The sequence below is a fragment of the Ceratotherium simum genome, chromosome 15 (assembly GCF_057802395.1).
Source record: "Ceratotherium simum simum isolate JZ-2026a chromosome 15, ASM5780239v1, whole genome shotgun sequence".
NCBI classification, from domain to species: Eukaryota; Metazoa; Chordata; class Mammalia; order Perissodactyla; family Rhinocerotidae; genus Ceratotherium; species Ceratotherium simum.
The window spans coordinates 61,721,415-61,742,394 of NC_141914.1; the positions used below are offsets into that span (position 1 = coordinate 61,721,415).

Consider the following 20,980-nt stretch of genomic DNA (forward strand, 5'->3'; position numbering starts at 1 on the left):
GGCAACCACCTACAACTTTGTGTGGGCATTGTCTCCCTGGGAGAGGAGGAGGGGTCACTCCCAATGGCATAGGAGCCCAGAATATAAATTAAGTTCAGTTGCAGAAAAATAAAATTACATTTCTTGCACGTGAGTTTGTGGGTGGAGCTTGCTACTCAGCAACTCCTGTCTAGTGGAAGGAATCCAGGCTTGGGAGGAGGGCCCCAGGGACAGGTGTGCAACACCTAAGAGGGCACCAGTCACATCATACACATTGTAGATTTGTATATTTATTAAAAAAAATTTTCCATTATGAAAGTATCTTGAGAGAGATATCTGTTCCTGATTTGAACAAAGGTGCCATATGGACTAAAGGCAGCCCTTACAGGGGGTTTGCAGACCTTGGGACCTGTGCTCTTATTAGATAAGTCACTCAATTGCGATCCACCATTTCCCCATCTTTCATAAGGGCATGATACAAACCTGGTAAAGGACTGGTAAGACAGCTAGCTGAAAAGAAGATAAACACTAAAAAGACAATGAATCATACCTTTTCGAGAAAATGGATCCATGATACATTTTAAATTTAAAACAATTAAATTTGAAAAAAAAAAAAAAGAAAGATTGTGGCGTTAGGACAGAGGTCCCCAAACTGTCTCAGTTCATGACCCCTAAGTGCCTCAGTAACATCTTCACTGGACCCCCAGGTCTAAAGAAACACCAAGTAGTTCTGTTTAGTATGTAGTAGGGCCAAACAACTTAAGTATTTATGTCCTAAAAACTCAGTAGCCTTTTAAAAAGTAAAGCACATAATCAAAAGAAAAAACAATTGTTATATCATTCTTCAGTGATCACACTTACTAACGGGTGTGGCGCTGCACACACGCTTACTAACGATCTGGCGCTGCACGGCTTCTCACACTTGGGAAACAGGTGAACTCTGCCACCAGCATTTCCTGTTCTACATCGATTTTCACAAGGTACTTTCTTTTCATCATAGTAACTCTTAAAACTCAGCTTTCCAAAAACAAGACGTCATCTAAAGGAATGTAGTGCAATCTAACATCAAAACACGTGGACTGTCTCAAGCTAGTAGGTTGCACAATGTCCCACAGATGTCATTTCTCTGTTTCCCTCGAAATTTTTAAATGTCCCATGGTGCCCCCTGTGAATTTGCTGTGACGTTTCACTCCTGGAGCACCTTGGTGCACAGCTTAAAACTAAAGGATTAGGACAATGAAACTGCAGACACGTTGAAATTAACTGCAGAGAGGTGTTTATAATGGCCTAACCCCCATGGCTCTGAGAGCTATGACAAAATCTCAAAGCCCAGCAACTCGAGAGCCTGTTTATTTCTTCTTGGGCACTTGAGATAACGTCTTTACAAGCGTTTTGAAAATTCTGAGCGCTGTAACAACGGTGGATTGCAGAATCGGCTGCTGAGCAAGCCGTCCACTAGAATGTAAGTTCCAAAAGGCCAGGGAGTTTCGTATCCCCAAAGCCTAGGGCAGCACCTGGGATATGACTGGTCCTGAATAAAGAGTTGACGAATTAACGGGTGGAAGAAAGGAGGGCTCACAGGCATTTTGCACGCTTTGTGTTTTGAATAGAGTTATAGGGTCAGCTTGGGTCTCACGCTTTCCTCTGTATTCTCTCAGCGCAGCCAGTGACCCTCCAAATGAAACAGAAGTGTAGTGTGGTTAGAAATGATATATGTAAAAGTGCCTGCTACACAGAGGTGCTCAGTAAATGGTCACTTTAAGTTTTTCTAGGGAGGCAAGATAGAGCGGCGGCAAGAACATAAGCTTTGGAGGAGGACGAATCTGGACTTGAATTGACTGGATCATCACCAAATTTCTCTGGGTCTCAGTCTGTTCATACGTAGTATGGCGATACACATCTTAGTATACAGGGTTGTTGTAAGGATTGAATGAGCAAATGTATGTAAAGCACTTAATGTAATGCCTGGAACAAGGAAATATAAGTGGAAGCCATTATCCTAATAGGTAATTTTCACTTTACTTGGCTCATCTCATTCCTCTGAAGATGTTTCAGGACACACACTACCCCAGGATCTTTGCATTGGCCTGGAATGGGCTTCCCATAGATGTCCACCTCCTTCCAGTGAGTCTGCTCAAATTCACCTCTCAATGAGGCTGACACAGAACTCCCTATTTATAATGGCACACCTCCGTCCCCCTTACCCTGCTCAGTTTTTTCCCCAGCACCTATTGCCTTTTACCATAGTACTACTTTCTGTGTCGCTTATTTTCATTCTGCCCTCACAAGAATATAAACTTCAGGAGGGCAGGGATTTATGTCTGTTTTGTTCCCCAATGCCTCAGTGTCTAGATTAGTGCCTGACACAGGATAGGCACTTAATAAATATTTGTAAAGTTGAATTAATTGATTTGAATACATTCCCAAAGAATTTTATGCTTTTTAGTTTGGGCCCATTACTTATTTTGTCAGCATGATTTTGAGAAATGATTACCTGCTTCCATCCTGCATCTTTACGTACAGTCCGTCACCCACATTTAAAGATGCAAATGGCTCCACCAGGGAAAACTCCAGGCTTCCAGCCTAGTTCAGTTACTAGTGTCTGAACCTTGGCAATGCACTTAGCCTTTCTGTGCCTTGGTTGCATCACCTATAAATGGAGATAAAAACCGTCTCTACGCCACAAAAATCTCGTGAGGATTCAATGAATTAATTCACATGAAGTGCCTGCAACCGTGCCTGGTTCACAGTCAACAAATGTTAGCTGGTGTGATTTCATTCATAGTGGAGTCCGGGACACTCTCCCCTCAGGCCTGCTCTGCGTCTCTGTCCTCCCCTGCTCCGGGAGGCAGCCTCTCACGACCCACCCCCTCTTTCCCCTCCCACCTCTGACCCATCAGATCTCAAACTGATGAGGTCTCGTGAACTTCAACTCTCCTCTTTCGAAGCCCCACTAACTTTTTTTCCTAAGCATTTGCCATTAGGCCCAAGTTGCTTTTAGAAGCTCCAGGTCACTCCCTGACTAACCTGTGCCTAGACTAAAGTTTTCATGTTTTAACAATGTGATTCTAAGAAAAATCCCTATGGGAATAAGAGGGAACGTTTCCTCACAAGTTGCTTTATTTGACCTTAATCCCGAGCGATTTTAATACTGTCATTTGTCACCAATAACTTAGCCCATTTCATTTAAGTTTTTTTTTTTTAAGTGGCCTCCTTAAAATCTTGGGTTGGACTATTTTAAAGAGAAAATAATTTCAAATCTTGTAAAACAATTTTTTTTTGCCTTGAAACTAATTTAGCAAATCCCTAATATGTATATACTCTAACTTCACCCTGAGGCCGGGGGAGAAGCAAATATCCTCTTCCTTGGAAGGGCTGTGCTATCTTAACTTGGGCTGTGAAGTTGGCCCTACCTCATGCTGCCAGTCTCAGGAAAAGGAGGCTGCCAGAGAACTTGGCTAAAGGTGGGGAGGTAAAAGGTCCAAAGGATTGAATTCCCAGCTCCCAAAATAACCCCTGAGCGCTCCTGCAACCTCCAAATCAGGTCCTGCACGCTCCTTCACACTGGCAGAGTGCCACTTTCTGGCCCGGTCCCAGGAGGCCCTGTGAAGCCATGGCTGGCCCTCTATCCCCACAGGACAGCCTGCAGAGAGGCTGGGAAGCCCACTGAAGTAAGGGTGGACATGCAAAGTGCATCTTCTCTCTTCTTACACTCTTATGCTGCTCTTTCTTTATGGTCCTCTCTTTTCTTGTATCTCCTCCACCTCTTTCTAGGCTCCTAGAAGGCGTCAGGACAGCGTTTTCCAAAACTCAATAATATGAGTACCACTGTCATGATATCCTTCCCCCCACCAAGCCCAAATCCCACCTGTTCTATTTTTTTAAATTAGCTCACTTTTTCACTTAAATTTTTAAAGACTAGCTATTAATGTATAGCACTGCTTTAAATTTAAAACCAGTTTCACTTGCCATAAACAAAAGGCTCATATATAAATATAATTAAAAGTATATAGTAACAGAGTTTTGATTGGATATGGCTGCTTGTTGCAGGCCTTGTGCCAGAGGCCCCTCTGTTAGGTTAAGGATGATGGAGAACTGTTACAGACACACCAGGGTCAACGTGAGAATTGCCCCTTGAAATAGAGACCGGAAAGAGGACCAAAAAGAGTCCAACTTTCTCATCTTATTTTTGAATACTATGTCTACATAAAACTTAAGTATTTCCCACTTTGGGAAACGCTTTGAGTTTTGGACTCACAGAAGGCAAGTTAAGTTTGTTGAAATCTGATAGGCCTCAACCCATTTCCTTCAGGCACTTAAACTATTTACTAACTGTACTCAAAAACTTTTGGCATACTATTTTCTCATTATTTGTGCACAGCTTTTGACCAACTACCACAGAGTGGTTCGGATGTAGGACCCCTGTGGATCACAAAACGTGGCCGGTGAATGGGCCTTTGAACGCCATCTAGCACAAATCCTGACCCATCTCCACTTTCCCGAAAGAGACTTGGGGTTCGAGGCCGAGAGCGGTTTGCCCAAGGTCGCACAGAGGGTTTCTAATTTTTGCGTTCCTGCCGCCCGGAGAACAAGCTATCTCGTTCCCCGGGAGGCTTCAGGAAGCGGTGCTTGGCTGGCGCGAGGCCAAACCTCTCGCCACCTCTGTGTTGATCGCGGTTGCCATGGCAGCGGCGCACTGTTCCTCGCCTCGTCTTAGTGACGTCAGTGGGCAAGCGTCCAATGGGAAAGCAGCCCGGCGCACGCTCCGCCTCTCCCGGCGGGCCCCGCCTTCGCAGCGAGGAGAGGCTCGGCGGCGCGGGGAGGCGGCTCCGGTCGCGGCCGCGGCGGGTGCCATCGGTCTGCGGTCTGTCCGCGTCCGCGGCCGCCGGAGACAGAGCCAGGATGTTCGGGATGCTGAGCAGCAGTTTTGAGGATGACCCCTTCTTCTCGTGAGTGCCGGGGCCCGGAGCCGCGGCGGCGGGAATTCGGGGGTCGTGAGGGGGGGCTATCGTAAGGGAGAAGAGCGAGTAAAAATTGCGGCGGGCGAGACGGCCTCGGGGGACTCCGGGAGGTGGTGTGAGGGAGAGGAGGACCGGGGCGTGGGAGGAAGGGAGGAGAGGACTGAGGGGTGTGGGGGGGCATGGGGTGAGGAGAAGAGCACCGGGGCCGTGAGAGGAAGGGAGGAGACGACTTGGGGGCGGGGAGGGCCGGGGGCGAGGGGTGAGGAGAGGAGGACCGGGGCGTGGGAGGAAGGGAGGGGAGGATTTGGGGGGCGGGGGCGGGGAGGGCCGGGGGCGTGGGGTGAGGAGAAGAGCATCGGGGGCGTGGGAGGAAGGCGAGAGCAGGATTTGAGGGCCCAAGTAGGGGCTGCTCTCAGCATGGCGGGACTCAGGGTGCCCGGAGGCTTCCTGCGTGGGGAGTCCGGCCCTGGCAGCTGCAGAGCTTTGCAGGTGGCGGTCACTGCCCTCTCGGTGGAGCTCCTGGTGAGCATGATGCTTACAGGACCTTCTCCGCACCTGGTTCAATTCCAGATGAGGGGCAGGGAATATCTTATAAGATGACAGTTCTTTGAAAAGGGAAACGTTTTTAAAACAGTATTTTTCATAAAATAAGCGTTTATGACAGCACAAGGAAGTTGAGAGTTGTGCTGTCCCTCACCTTGAATGGTTGAAAGTTGCCAGGTGCGCTGTTTGTTTTCTTTGCTGGCTTTGTCACAAAGCCCCTTGTTTGGAAAGGGACTCCTCTTTCCATCGAAAGTACAAGTACAAGGGCAGGGAAGCAGAGAGAAGGTGCATTCAACACCTCAGGTCAACAAGTGCCGACCCTGTGAAGGGTTCCAAATGAAATAATGTGATGCCTTAGAAGAAGGCATCCAGAAATTCATTAGTTGTTTCATTACGATCTAGTTTTCTGGTTTGTTTTTTTTAGTTCTTCCGATTCTATAAAATAATAAAACAATCTAGTTGGATCCCTAAGACAGGAAGATTTGTGATCCTTTTTTGCCCAGGTGTTTTGCCAGTTTGAATTTGACTTGGTGACCTAATTTATTTTGATTGATTAAATTCTCTATGTGACTTGGGGACCATTTTTTTAAAAAGGTTAAAATGTGAACAGTATTCTGCATAAATTTTTTTGTTTTTGAAGAAAAATATTATATTCGCTTAAATGTGTTAGTACTATTATAAAACCAAATAACATAAAAGTAATAATTGAAAGGATAATTAACAGTAGAAAAGATGAAATGAATAATATAGAAAAAATAAAATGATTAACATTTTACTAAAGGTTATTCATTATAATTAAAGGGTATATAAACTCAGGCAAATTTATTATGCTGTTTTAGTTAACTTGTTTAGGAGCCATTGGGGCATTTACAATCAGTGTCACTTTAACAGATTTTAAATTTTGTATTATGATTTGATCTTTTAAAAGCCTGTGAGAGTAGGGCCTAAATATATCCATAGATTAGTTGAGCCATTGAAGTGGTTCTTATGTAATTGTGACATCCGTACAGTGGTTAACAGTTAAGATTATGATAGATAACTTCTGAGGTGTAGTATATCCTTGATTATATCAAAAAGAGCAATGGCCTTAACTAAACCGTGAATGTATAATTAGTACCTTCTTTAAAACGTCTTACAAAAGTGTAATTTTAAACTCTTGGGTGACTCTTTCTGAGCAAAGGCAGTGAACCCAAGAGTCAGGGTCAGAAATAGTAACAGACCACAAATAGTAGGCATACATCAAAGAACACTCTTCCCCTGTGCTTAGGATGGAAAGGACCATTAGGTGCATGTCAGTAGGCCTTTAGGCCATCACTCTCTGTAGCCTTTTTCAAATGCAGGTAGCCATGTCATTAAAGTTTAGGATAAAATTATTGTAACTAGCTTTATAAAACTGATGCATGCTTATTTCTTTGCTCTACAATTAATTATATAAAGAGAGTAAATATACTTTGGGGAGGTAAGGGAGAAAGAGAATGAGAGTTTATATTTATTTCAAGTAATCTGTCTTTTGACCTACCCCTTTACCCCAATCCCAGACAAAATGAGTATCCATTATTTAATGTAAGTCAAACATAAGGAATTGATAAAGGTGACATACTCCTGATTAAATCATCCACTGATCTTGAGGGATACAGAAGGGTTCCATGACCACCATCTTTTATATAAATATTATCTCTATTGCTAACATTATGTGTCTGGTCATTGGGTTCCCTAGTAGTGGCTAGTTTAATGTCTGACGTGTAGAAAGTATTCAATAAATAGTGTCTAACGATACTCTGGTGACCTTCAGTCTTTCTCTTGTAGTTAATCTGTTATTTAGTTGATTGATGTAAGTAATTATTTGCATGCAACAGATGCCTTTTTTTTTTTAATAATTTTATTTATTTATTTGTTTTCCCCCCAAAGCCCCAGTGGATAGTAGTATGTCATAGTTGCACATCCTTCTAGTTGCTATATGTGGGACGCGGCCTCAGCATGGCCAGAGAAGCGGTGTGTCAGTGCGCGCCCGGGATCCGAACCCCGGGCCGCCAGCAGCGGAGCGCACGCACTTAACCACTAAGCCACGGGGCCGGCCCGACAGATGCCATTGTTGATTCTAACACTGCTAATGTGAACACTACCATTTTCTAAATAATCCATTAGTTCAGCATCAAGGATACCAATATAAGCACACACTACTAATTTACTAGTTATTCAAAAGTGGGCAGACAAAAAATATATACTTCCTGAATATAAAATTAGAATTATTAAACTGGTAAAATACCGTGGTCAAATTGTCAAACATTTAAAAGATTTGAGTAGGGCCGGCTCCGTGGCTTAGCGGTTAAGTGCGCGCGCTCTGATGCTGGCGGCCTGGGTTCGGATCCCGGGAGCGCCCCGAGGCACCACTTCTCCGTCCAACGTGAGGCGGAGTCCCACGTACAGCAACTAGAAGGATGTGAACCTATGACATACAACTGTCTGCTGGGGCTTTGGGGGGAAAAAAACTGAATAAATAAAATCTTTAAAAGATTTGAGTAAAAAAACAATTAAAATCTGTAGTTTTGAATTCAGATATTTAATTTTCAATATTTACCTTCCCGTAATAGTACATCTTAAATGTTTCATCAGAAAATTAAAGGGAAACTTTAAAAGTGATATTTTAAAGTTTGGTATTTTATTATACATTTGGGGCTTTTTAAAAATTTTGGTATCTTATTATGTTTCAGAGCTGAAGTTATTTCAGTGAAAAGTGCCTTACAGTATACCTTCGTGTATACCTTCTTAAGTAAATAATACTTGTAATTTGGTTAAAAACGCAAAGGCTAAAAGCTGGCACTTTCTGACATGCTGTTTTCTCTCAAGAATACTACTTTTTCCTCTCATTTGTATTTACTTAAGAAGAAATAGAAATATGTATGTATGGACAGGAAAATTAATTTGAGGTTAAAATGGTTTTGGCATCTATCCTATACTGTAAAATTGATTTAGTATAAAAGTTTATGTATACGTAGTACAATCTACAAATTTCTACTTTGTACAGAAATGTGAATTTTGAATCTTCTGAGCTACAGAAATGAAATTCCGATCATGCAAATCTACAAAGAATAGCTATGTTACCACTTGTCAGCTATTAGACATTAAAGTCTCAGAAGCAGGTTGGCAAATCTATCAGCCTTATTTTTTTTTTGAAGATTGGCCTTGAGCTAATATCTGTTGCCAATCTTCCTCCTTTTTTCCCCCCAAAGCCCCAATAGATAGTTATATGTCATAGTTGTACATCCTTCTAGTTGCTCTATGTGGGATGCCGCCTCACCATGGCTTGATGAGCAGTGAGTAGGCCCGTGCCCAGGATCTGAACCCTTGAACCCTGGGCTGCCGAAGCAGAGCTTGTGAACTTAATGGCTACGCCACTGGGCCAGCCCCATATCAGCCTTATTTTTAATCGTAAATTGTTAGGGTTTCCTTAAGCCACCCAACTCTTCATATGGGCACAATATGTGTGATGATCAGTCTGTGGTCAGAGAACCCCTCCATGTATTCACAAGATGCTACCTTTCCCATCCCTTTGCTCTCAGCAGGAGCTAAAACTTACATATCTATAATCTCTATTTTTAAATTTTTTAAACATTTTTATTTATTTTGCACTTTGGAGGTAGTTGGAGAACATTGCTTTGGCCTACTCATTGAGTTGAAAGTGAATGTGTTCCATGTACAAGAGAGCTATTGGCTGATATTTTCTTGATTGAGAATATTGTTGCAGCAAGAAATAAAACAAAATCACCTTCTATATAAGTTTTTGTGAACAATGAATGTTCAAGGTTACTTACATATTTGTTTTCAGACATTTTGTCTGAGGTAGGGTCTTCATCAAGATGATGTAGTCTGGTGCTAATGTCTTCTGCCACATAAACCTCAAATTGTAATCATTTAATAAAGATAGCTTGAGTGTACTCAACTAAAATTTAAGGTTTTGAGTTTCAAGATCCCATTTTATGTTAAGACTTCAACAGTTACTGTGATTTTTTAGCACCTAAGAATTTCTATTCCCAGAAATATTTTAATATAGACATTTCTTATAAATGAACTTTGCAGATTTTAAGATCATGTTTGGTAGAACGAGGCACTATAAGCCTTGAACTGAAAGAATTTCTAAGGTAGACTATTCATTTGGGGCGTTCTTTGGTTCAATAGGTACAATCTATTTAGGAGCTAAGGAGCACAACACAATTATGACATAGTTGCTGGGTCAAGGAATGCCATTTGGTAGCATCTAATCATATCATAAAGCTTAGTTCTATCAATTAACATTGTAAATATCCACACAAAAGTAGAAGAGTACTTATAGATGGGAGGGGGCCATAGTCATTACTACAACTCTTTCAGTGTCAAAGCTTTCTGCCACACCGGCATTTTAAACTGTGCTTCTGAACAGTGGGAAAATAGAATTGCCTATGGAAATGTAATTCATTCTTCAAGTATTTCTTAGGTTTATACTCTATGCCCAGCCCTGTGGACTCTATTATAAATGTATAGAAGTCACGGCCTTTGCCCTTAGGATTCTCATATGAATGTTATGTGCGTTATTTCTAATGTCAAAACTTGGGTCACTTGATGCATTTTCTTTAGGGACCTGTACACCTCAGTGAAACTAGGGAGTGTTTCTGTATGATCAAGAGCGCCGTAACAATCTGCTGGCTAAGCTTCTGCCACTACTATGTGTAGTGTAAGGAAGAAATTTCTCTTGATGAATGGGACTGCCATGTCAATTATCTGAGACCCTTATGTAATAAAGAATAATGTAATGCTGTTTACTTAGAAGCACAAATATTTATATTCTTGTACAGGCCAAATAAAATTGTAACTCTGGCAAAAAAAAAATACGTTTACATTTGAGAGAGTCTTAAAAACAGGAACTTATTCTGAAGTGAAAAATTGTCGGCCCTTTAAAAAAAAACTTTTATGTTGAAATTATTCCCAAGAGCCCCACAGTCAAATTTTCTAAGAGTTCAGATTTTTTGTGGGGGGACAGGGCAACAATTTATTTTTCCTAGCGTGTGATAGGTCAATAATATGGAATAGCAAAAGTACAGTTGGTGCCAAATATCATTCCATTTGGTTGTGGTTTGTGTCAGCATTCCTTAAAGAGCTAGTATGGTTATCATAATAGAATAAGTAAATTTTTCCAGATTTAAATGAAAAGGCATCCTTATGGAAAATCTGAAAACTATAGAAAGTGTGGTAAGGGAATTCATGCAACCCAAGATTTTAGGTACTATCATTACTTTGGTGTATTTCATTTCCATTTTCTATATATGAAATTTTTTTCCACCCAAATTGGAGCCAAACTTTATGGTTATAAATATACTGCTTTTTACTCAACATTTACTTAAGCATTTTCCTAGTCTTTTTATATTCTTTAAAGCGTGAATTTAGTGTCTGCAAAATATTGCATCCTGTGGATGCACAAAGAATATTTTTCATATAAATGTTTAACCACATTTCAAATGATTACTTTAGACTAGTTTATGTACATGAAATGACCAATTTATAGGGTATGAACTTTATAAAGCCTCATCATATTTCCAATTTATTTTTCTGGAAGAATGAAACATTTTCAAAAGAAAACAATGTGGATAGATAGAAAAATATAAAAACTATTAACTTCTCACCGGAGAAAACAATCTCTATATTAGGTTAATTTAAAAAATATTAAAACAACTCCTTGCTACCATAAGGGATTTTTGGCTTTGATGAAAAACAATTCAAGGTTGAACAAGAGAAATCTTAAAGTCTTATCTCTAGGCAGCTGCTGTTCTGGGTAGACATGAATTGAACTCACTTCAGGGTCTAGCCAGATTTCTTCCAGAGTGGTTCAGACAGGTGCAAAAGCCAGACTGTGAGCCCACTTTTGTCTTAATGTTTTTTCCAACAGGCAACCTTTTGTTCATGTCACTCAAAAAATAAACATGTTTTTTAGCATTTGCTCTATGTATAAATATACCTATTCCTATTTAAATAAAGAGAAACTTGGGCCACATTTTAAATGAGCCACATTTAGTTGCTGAATTTTTAGCCCAATTATAATGCAATCAGAAAAATAAATCTCAATAAGGTTTATGTCTCTATAGGAAAATAATAGCTGTGTAATGCTCACTTATTCACAGGACAAAATCTAGTATTCCCTGAAGTATCTTACTTCATTGCAGTTGAATCTCATTCACATATCTAAAGGGAAAGTTGACTGATTTTCTTAAGTAACTGCATATTAGTAAGAACAAACATTCTAACCTCCATATTTGTACCCATATTCTAAGCTCTAATTGTCCAGTGAGTATAAAGCTGTAAGCTAAAGGACTCTTTTTTGAATGATCCATTTTAAAACATCAGGTGGTGTGAAATCCTTTAACTTCACATAGTTCTGTTTCTTTTTTTAATCTTTAAGGATTTTTTTTATTCTGAAACATTTCAAACATGCTACAAAAGTATAACAGTATAACAATACTGTGTACCTATCACCCAGAATTTCACAATTTATACTTCTACTTTATCCATCTCTATTGCTGCTGATGTCTTCAAAGTGATTTAAAGCAATTTCAGACTTTTTGTCATCTCACCCCTATGTATTTCCAAATACGTATCTGAAAAATGTGGTTTTCTTCTCACATAACCACAATACCATATTCATATCTAGCAAAATTAACAATAATTCCAATTGCTTGGTATCATCTGGCGTTGAGTATTATCTAGATATGAAATACTTTAATATCGGTTTTGAGGTAAGAATTAGAAATTGTTTCTTAGACAACTCCTTTCTGGGTCTTAGAACTACTTGAAACTGTTCCTTTAAGTAAAAAGTAGGAAGATACATACACCAAATTCTGATTCCTCAATTTTAAAGTAACTTTTGATCTTTAGATCTTGATTCAGAAAAACACAAAACAACTCCCTTTCTGCTGTCCAGTGTGCTAAAACATAAGCTGCTCATTGTATGCCATTGATCCATTTAATTTTTGAAAGATCATAACTTCCTCATAATGCTAGTTGATTGTAATTCTGCTACAATCCTGATTCTCAAACTTTTAACAGGTGGAAAATCTAGGAATAGTAGTCTAAGTTTTCTGTGTCTATCACTCCTATCAGTAAGATAAAAATACAAAATTAAAAATCCCACAAGAATTCATGGAAAAATCACCTTATTTAAGATATTTTTCCACATCATATGTATAATATCTTTACTTGTTTGTTCTATGTTAGAGTCTGTTTTTAGTTGGAAAGGATGAAATATATGTAATATCTAAATAAACCTAATGCTCTTCATTTTGTTATATTTTCTAAGTGAATTTAGTATAACTACATTTCTCCAGTTAATACCCAACGTTCAACTAAAGAGACTCTTCATTCTGAACGACTCAGTTACTAATTTGGTTAAGAATAGTTTAATTTTTGGAATCCTTGAAATTTTTGTATTCTCTTGCACTGAGAGCATCCTCAACCCGCACACACTAGAGAGCACTTTCCTTTTATGATTTTTTATAAAATTTGTCGGTGAGCAGGAAAGAGGCTGGAAAGTAGTCAGAGCAGTGTCACCAAGTAGATCAGTATATGAGAGACAAAAGAGTTATAGCAGGAGAGCAAATGGAGAAGTAAGAGTACTGACATGTTACAATTTTTTTAGAATATGCGTTCCAAACATCCACTTTGTAAGATGGTTATCAATCATCCAGACCAGCAGTGGTCATAGTGCAGAGATGGTTGCAAATGATTATGTCAATCACGTATGCAGAGGACCTGCTATTTATATTAAGTGATTTATACCTATATTTCTTTTTCTACTTAACAGTTTTCTTTAAAACAGTTGATATTGCAAAAGAATAAATCTGTAGAGCAAAACAGTCTGGAAACACTCTCATGTTTTACGTATAGCCTCCCTATTAGATTTATTTAGAGAATACGCATCTTTTTTATTTTTTATTTTAATACTTTGTAATATCATTAAGTGTACGTGGGAAATGGCACTGCTTTCTGAGTAGAAGACTAGATTATGATTGCTGGAACTATTGACACCTAGTTCTTTATTTTTAGTAAAACTTCACTGCTGAGATACTATGTTTCTGAACTGTAAAGCAGCAATCTAATTTAGCCAAAGTACTTAAAAAAAAAAAGCCTTTAGATAAGTTCAAAACACTCACCTTTACACCATTTATAGTAGAATCAACTTAATTATTCAAGACATTCTACATAACAAATTTCTACATTCAATTTTCAGAAATTATGTCCAAGTTTAATTAAGGCAGTAGGCCTCAGAACTACACAATGGTTTTGGAGTACAGTTTCTGCCTTAGCATATTTTTAAAACTAATGCCTAATTAATGACAGCTGGGAAATATTAATTTATTGAAACATAAAACTTAGCATCTAAGCGTGAATATCAAAATCTGACAAGCTGATATACTTGAGGGTTTTCACAGAGTGAGATAAATTGGCATACCTTATTTTAGAGCATTTCAGTGGGAGTTGCCAAGAGATAAACATTATTGCTATTATGGAAGAAAAACACATTTTATAGCCGATACTGAACATTTGCATTTGACTTGGAATTGCAGAACTTTTTTCCCATTTCAATTTTCTGTATTTACACATGCACTATAGGCTTTAAAAAATGAAGTCTTCTAAAATTCAATAACATCTAACATCTGGCAATTAATACCTTATTTTATAAAGTAGTAAGGTGCTTTACATTTTCAAAAGTGTGTTTTTGGAATATGTAATACATGCTTATGGCAAAAACTCAATAGGCACAGAAGAGTACATGGTTAAAAGACTCCCTCCTCACAACAATGTGAATATACTTAACACGACTGTTGTACGTTTAAAAATGGTTAAGATGGGAAGAAAGCTCATTGAGCTGTGTACTTACCGGTACACTTTCTGTATGGGCTATACTTCAATAAAATATCTTTTGCAGCTGACAAGCCCTGCCACCTTTTGCCCTCAACTATCTAGTTACCCTCCTAGAATACAACCACTCTGACCAGTTTGCTGCATAGCCTCCTAGGGATCTAGTCTATACATTTATAAGCCTCCCTCCCACCTTTGGCCCTCAGCTGTCTAGTTACCCTCCTAGAATACAACCACTCTGACCAGTTTGCTGCATAGCCTCCTAGGGATCTAGTCTATACATTTATAAGCCTATATACATGAATTTTTTTTAATAAAAATGGAGGTATGCTATATATCTTGCTAATCCTTCCATATCAGAATATAAATATCTGCCTTGCTCCTTTAAAGGTGGCATAATATTCCATTTAAATTCTTTTAAAGTGCTAAAAAGTCTGTAATGGATCTTTTGTTATCCTTTTTTGGTTATTTTCCCATCAGACAGTCAAGAAACATCTGTGGGCCAGATAATTTTGGACAGTGGAGTGAGCAAAAGAAATTTGTTCCCTTTTCTTAAGAAGCTTCTAATATGGCAGAAAAGACAATATTTTGTGTGTTATTTTATTTCTGATAGTCTTTGATTTATAAGAGGGCAAACACAAATAGCAAGACTTTGTTTTTAAATTGAATTAAAAAAAAGTTTACAAGAGAGTGATATCAGCATCATGGCAGAGTGAGCTCATCCCTTAGACTCTCTGCCCTAAAATACAATGAAAAGGACATTCATAAACCAACAGAGGGAGGAGAGAAGTCAAGATGATAGAGTAGGTAGACTCTGAACTCAATTCCTCCCATGGACACAGCCAATTTACAACTACTCTTGGAAAAATTACCCTTGAAAGAGAACTGAAAACTGGATAAGGGGAACCCCTGTAACAAATGACAGTCCTAATTGAGGTGTGAGAGGCAGAAATTCCCTTCTGGAGAGAAAAAACTCCACCTTCACAACACTTCATGTTGCTGCAACACTTCATGGGCACCCGGGAGCGGCCCAAAGGTACGCGGCCCTCCCTGGAGGAGTGGGGGACCTGAGCAGGGGAACATGCCCACTATAGGCATTTTTTGGACCCAGCACAACCGGGATGAGTGGCATAATATCTGACTTTGCTTGCTACTAACAACATTGGGGAATAGCCCCAGAAAAAGTGGTTCACAAAGAAATTAAAGCTGGCTCTTAACAGGCCCACACACAAATTCACCCATTTCGGAAACCAACCTAAAATCCCCAGAAAGAAAGGTACACAGTCCTTTGGTGAAAAGAGACTCACCTGATAGTCTCTGAGCGCATGTCGGTGAGAGGTGAGACCTCTGCAGGGACTGGGACATTGGCAGCAGTCATTGTTGTGATCTGCTGGGGGTGTGCTGACACAGATGCTTGCAGATGCTCTTGGAGTTCTCCCTGTGGTCTGCTAGCCCAGAGTCTGCACCCCCCATAGAGCACTGATTTAATCCAGCTCAGGCAGGGCAGGCAGTTTACTTTAGGGGCTGGCCCCACCGAACAACAAGCCATTGGGCAACTTGTGGGCTTGCATAGATTGGTGACTGGATTCTCTGCAGCCTGGCGAGTGGGTCCACTTGTGTGGGGCAGGCATATGCAAGGAGTGGGAGAAGAGTGTGGGGCATTGGTGGAGTATGTGAGCTCCTGCCTTGGAGAGACTGGGTTCACTTCAGGGGGTTGGGGCACGTGCATGGGGCAGGACTGTGTTGACTGTGCCTGTGGATGTGTGGGTGGCAGGGCTTGTCAGCTGCAGAAGACTTGTGCTTTTCAAAGAGCCACGTAGGGAATTGGCCCCACCTTCCAAAGCCTGAAACAATTGGGTGCTCCCATGCGTAAGGCCAGCCCCACCTGGCTGTAATTCTGAGAAAGCTGATAAGAGCCTTATAGGCCAGAGGCTTATGGCAATTGAGCCTAACAACCACCCATGCTGGGGGCCTACTCACTTAATAGAAAAGCTGCAACAGGAATGTGCTGTTAGCACTTGCAGCCAACTGTGCTGGGACTCCTCACATCTGATAAAGAGACTGAAGGGCCCACAACAACTACATGCAGCTGAGCATTAGAACCAGCTGGCCAGAGGGACAGCTCAGCCTCCCTGGGCACCTATGGGAATAGCAAAACCGCCACAAGAGAAGGACATATGTAGCCTACACAGGAGGTCACTCCTGGAACATTTGGAACTGGTGACAGGAGGGGAGCACACTGCCAGGCCTCATAAGGGATCACTTAAATAAGGTCACCTCTCCAAGATCAGAAGATGTAGCTGACCTACCTAATACTTAAACACAAGCACGAGGAAAGAGGCAAAATGAGGAGGCAAAGAATACGTTCCAAGTGAGGAAACAGGACAAAACCCCAGAAAAGGAACTAAATGAAACAGAAATGAGCAAACTACCTGACAGTTCAAACAGTGTTAAGGATGCTCCCTAATCTTGGGAGAAGAATGGATGAACTCAGTGAGAACGTCAACAAAGAAATGAAAGATATAAAAAAGAACCAATCAGAAATGAAGAATACAATACTGGAAATGAAAAACTCACTAGAGGGACTCAAAAGCAGAGTAGAGGATCCAGAAGAATGGATCAGTGAGCTGGACAAAAGACTAGAAGAAGTCAACCAAGCTGAACAGAGAAAAGAAAAAAGAATTAAAAAGAGTGAGGACAGTCTAAGGGACCTCTGGGACAACATCAAGTGCACTAACATCCATGTTATAGGCGTCCCACAAGGAGAAGAGTGAGACAGAAGGGCAGAGAATCTATTTGAAGAAACAATAGCTGAAAACTTCCCTAAACTAAGGAAGGAAACAGACATCCAGGTACAGGAAGCACAGAAAACACCAAACAAAATAAACCTAAAGAGGCCCACACCAAGACACATCATAATCAAAATGTCCAGAATTAAAATGTCAGGAATTAAAGAGAGAATCTTAAAAGCAGCAAGAGAAAGACGACAAGTTACATACAAAGGAAACCCCATAAGGCTATCAGCTGACTTCTCAGCAGAAACCTTACAGGCTAGAAGAGAGTGGCACAATATATTCAAAGTGCCAAAAGGAAAAGACCTACAGCCAAGAATACTCTACCCTGCAAGGTTGTCATTCAAAATGGAAGGAAAAATTAAAAGTTTCCTAGACAAGCAAAAATTAAAGGAGTTTGTCACCAAGAAACCAGTTCTAGAAGAAATGCTAAAGGGACTTATTTAAGGGGGAAAGAGAAGACCACAAATAGGAAAAATTATCTATTTCCACGATAAGAGGGTAACAGATACGATCGCACAAAAAAGAGATTAGATATGATATCAAAAACAAAATGTGGAAGGAGGGGAGTTAAAAAGTAGAGCTTTCAGATAGAGGTCAAACTAAAGAGACCATCAGCTTAATATAGATGGCTATATATGTAGGTTACTGTATATGAACCCCATGGTAATCACAAACCAGAAACCTATAATAAATACACAAACAACAAAGAGAAAGGAACCCAAACATAAAGAAAGTCATCAAACCACAAGGGAAGAGAGTAAGAGAAGGAGAAAGAAACAGAGAAGAACTACTAAAACACCGAGAAAAAAAGTTAAAAAAGTGGCAGTAAGTACATACTTATCAATAGCTACTTTAAACATCAATGGACTAAATGCTCCAATTAAAAGGCATAGGGTGACTGTTTGGATAAAAAAACAAGACCCATATATGTGCTGCATACAAGAGACACACTTCAGACTTAAAGACACTCACAAACTGAAAGTGAAGGGATGGAAAAAGATACTCCATGCAAATGGTAATGAAAAGAAAGCTGGGATAGCAATACTCATATCAGACAAAATGGACTTTAAAACAAAAACAAGAGACAAAGAAGGTCATTACATAATGATCAAGGGAACAATCCAACAAGAGGATATAACACTTGTAAATATCTATGCACCCAGTGTAGGAGCACCTAAATATATAAAGTATTTATTAGCAGACATAAAAGGAGAATAGACAGTAACACAGTAATAGTAGGGACTTTAACACTTCACATAAACCCATGGATAGATCATCCAAACATGATCAATAAGGAAACATTGGCATTAAATGACACACTAGAACAGATAGACCCAGTAGATATATACAGAACGTTCCATCCAAAAACTGAAGAATACACAATCTTTTCAAATGCACATGGAACATTCTCAAGGATTGATCACATATTAGGCCACAAAACAAGTCTCCATAAATTTAAGAAGGTTGAAATAATACGAAGCATCTTTTCTGACCACCACACTATCAAACTAGAAATCAACTATTTGAAGAAAATCGGAAAGGCCACAAGTATGTGGAGATTAAACAAAATGCTACTGAACAACGATTTGTGTCAACAAAGAAATCAAAGGAGAAATCAAAAAATACCTGAAGACAAATGAAAATGAAAATACAACATGCCAAAATTTATGAGATACAGCAAAAGCAATTATAAGAGGAATGTTTATAGCAATGCAGGCATGTCTCAACAAACAAGAAAAATCTCAAATAAACAATCTAACAGTGCACCTAAAGGAACTGGAAAAAGAAGAACAAACAAAGCCCCAAATCAGTAGAAGAAGGGAAATAATAAAAATCAGAGCAGAAATAAATGATATAGAGACTAAAAAAAAAAAAAAAAAAATAGAAAAAATTAATAAAACCAAGAGCTGGTTCTTTAAAAAGATAAACCAAATTGACAAACCTTTAGCTAGACTCATGAAGAAAAAAAGAAGGCTCAAATAAGTAAAATCAGAAATGAAAGAGAAGAAATTACAATGGACACCTCAGAAATACAAAAAGTTGTAAGAGAATACTATGAAAAGCTATATGCCAACAAATTGGATAATCTAGAAAAAATGCATAAATTCTTAGAATCATACAACCTTCCAAAACTGAACCAAGAAGAAATAGAGAATTTGAATAGACCGATCACCAGTAGGGAGATTGAAACAGTAATCAAAAGCCTCCCCAAAAAATAAAACTCCAGGACCAGATGGCTTCCCTAGTGAATTCTACCAAACATTCAAAGAAGATTTAATACCTATCTTTCTCAAACTCTTCCAAAAAACTGAAGAGGAGGGGAAGCTCCCTAACTCATTCTATGAAGCTGACATTACCCTGATACCAAAACCAGACAAGGTCAACAGAAAAAAAGAAACTTACAGGCCAGTATCACTGATGAACATCGATCCAAAAATCCTCAATAAAATACCAGCAAATCGCATGCAACAATACATTAAAAAGATGTTATACCATGATCAGGTGGGATTTATTCCAGGGATGCAGGGATGGTTCAGCATTCGCAAATCAATCAATGTGATCCATATTAATAAAATGAAGAATAAAAATCACATGATCATCTCAATAGATGCAGAGAAAACATTTGACAAGATACAGCATCCATTTATGATAAAAACTCTGAATAAAGCGGGTATAGAAGGAAAGTACCTCAACATAATAAAGACTATATATGAGAAACCCACAGCTAATATCATCCTCAATGGTGAAAAACTGAAAGCTATCCCTCTAAGAACAAGAACCAGACAAGGATGCCCACTCTCACCACCCCTATTTAACATAGTATTGGAAGTCCTAGCTAGAGCAATCAGGTAACAAAAAGAAATAAAAGGGATCCAAATTGGAAAGGAAGAAGTGAAACTGTCGCTATTTGCAGATGACATGATTTTATATATAGAAAACTCTAAAGAATCCACCAAAAAACTTTTAGAAGTAATAAATGAATGTGGTAAAGTTATAGGATACAAAATGAACATACAAAAATCAGTTGCATTTCTATACACTAACAACGAAGTAGCAGAAAGAGAAATTAAGAATACAATCCCAGGGCCAGCCCCGTGGCTTAGCGGTTGAGTGCGCGCGCTCCGCTGCTGGCGGCCCGGGTTCGGATCCCGGACGCACACCGAAGCACCACTTCTCCTGCCATGCTGTGCCGCATCCCACATACAGCAACTAGAAGGATGTGCAGCTATGACATACAACTATCTACTGGGGCTTTGGGGGGAAAAAATAAATAAATAAATAAAATTAAAGTAGAGGAAGATGGGCATGGGCCTTAGCCCAGGGCCAGTCTTCCTCAGCAAAAAAAAAGAGGAGGATTGGCATCAGATGTTAGCTCAGGGCTGGTCTTCCTCACAAAAAAAAAAAAAAAAAAAGAATACAATCCCATTTACAATTGCAACAAAAAGAATAAAATACCTAGGAATAAACTTAACCAAAGAGGTGAAAGATCTGTACACTGAAAACTATAAAACATTGCTGAAAGAAATTGAAGAAGACACAAAGAAATGGAAAGATATTGCTTGCTCTTGGATTGGAAGAATTAACATAGGTAAGATGTCCACGCTCCCAAAAGCAATCTATAGGTTCAATGCAATCCCTATCAAAGTTCCAACAATATTTTTCACAGTAATAGAACAAAGAATCCTAAAATTTATATGGAACAAGAAAAGACCCTGAATAGCCAAAGGAATCCTAAAGAAGAAGAACAAAGCTGGAGGTATCACACTCCCTGATTTCAAAATGTACTACAAAACTATAGTAACCAAAACAGCATGGTAC

At 39.4% G+C, this 20,980-nt stretch overlaps 1 protein-coding gene across 7 annotated transcripts in view; it reads left to right on the plus strand.

Moving 5' to 3' along the window:
• Positions 1-4,791: 4,791 nt before the first annotated feature.
• MLF1 (myeloid leukemia factor 1) overlaps positions 4,792-20,980 on the plus strand; it is a 51,305-nt gene continuing 35,116 nt past the window's right edge. For all 7 annotated transcript variants that reach the window (XM_087440109.1, XM_087440108.1, XM_014796252.2 and 4 more), the window contains exon 1: positions 4,792-4,928. In XM_087440109.1, the coding sequence (XP_087296235.1) occupies positions 4,882-4,928 (47 nt within the window). In that variant the 5' untranslated portion in view covers positions 4,792-4,881. The remainder of the gene's footprint in view (positions 4,929-20,980) is intronic.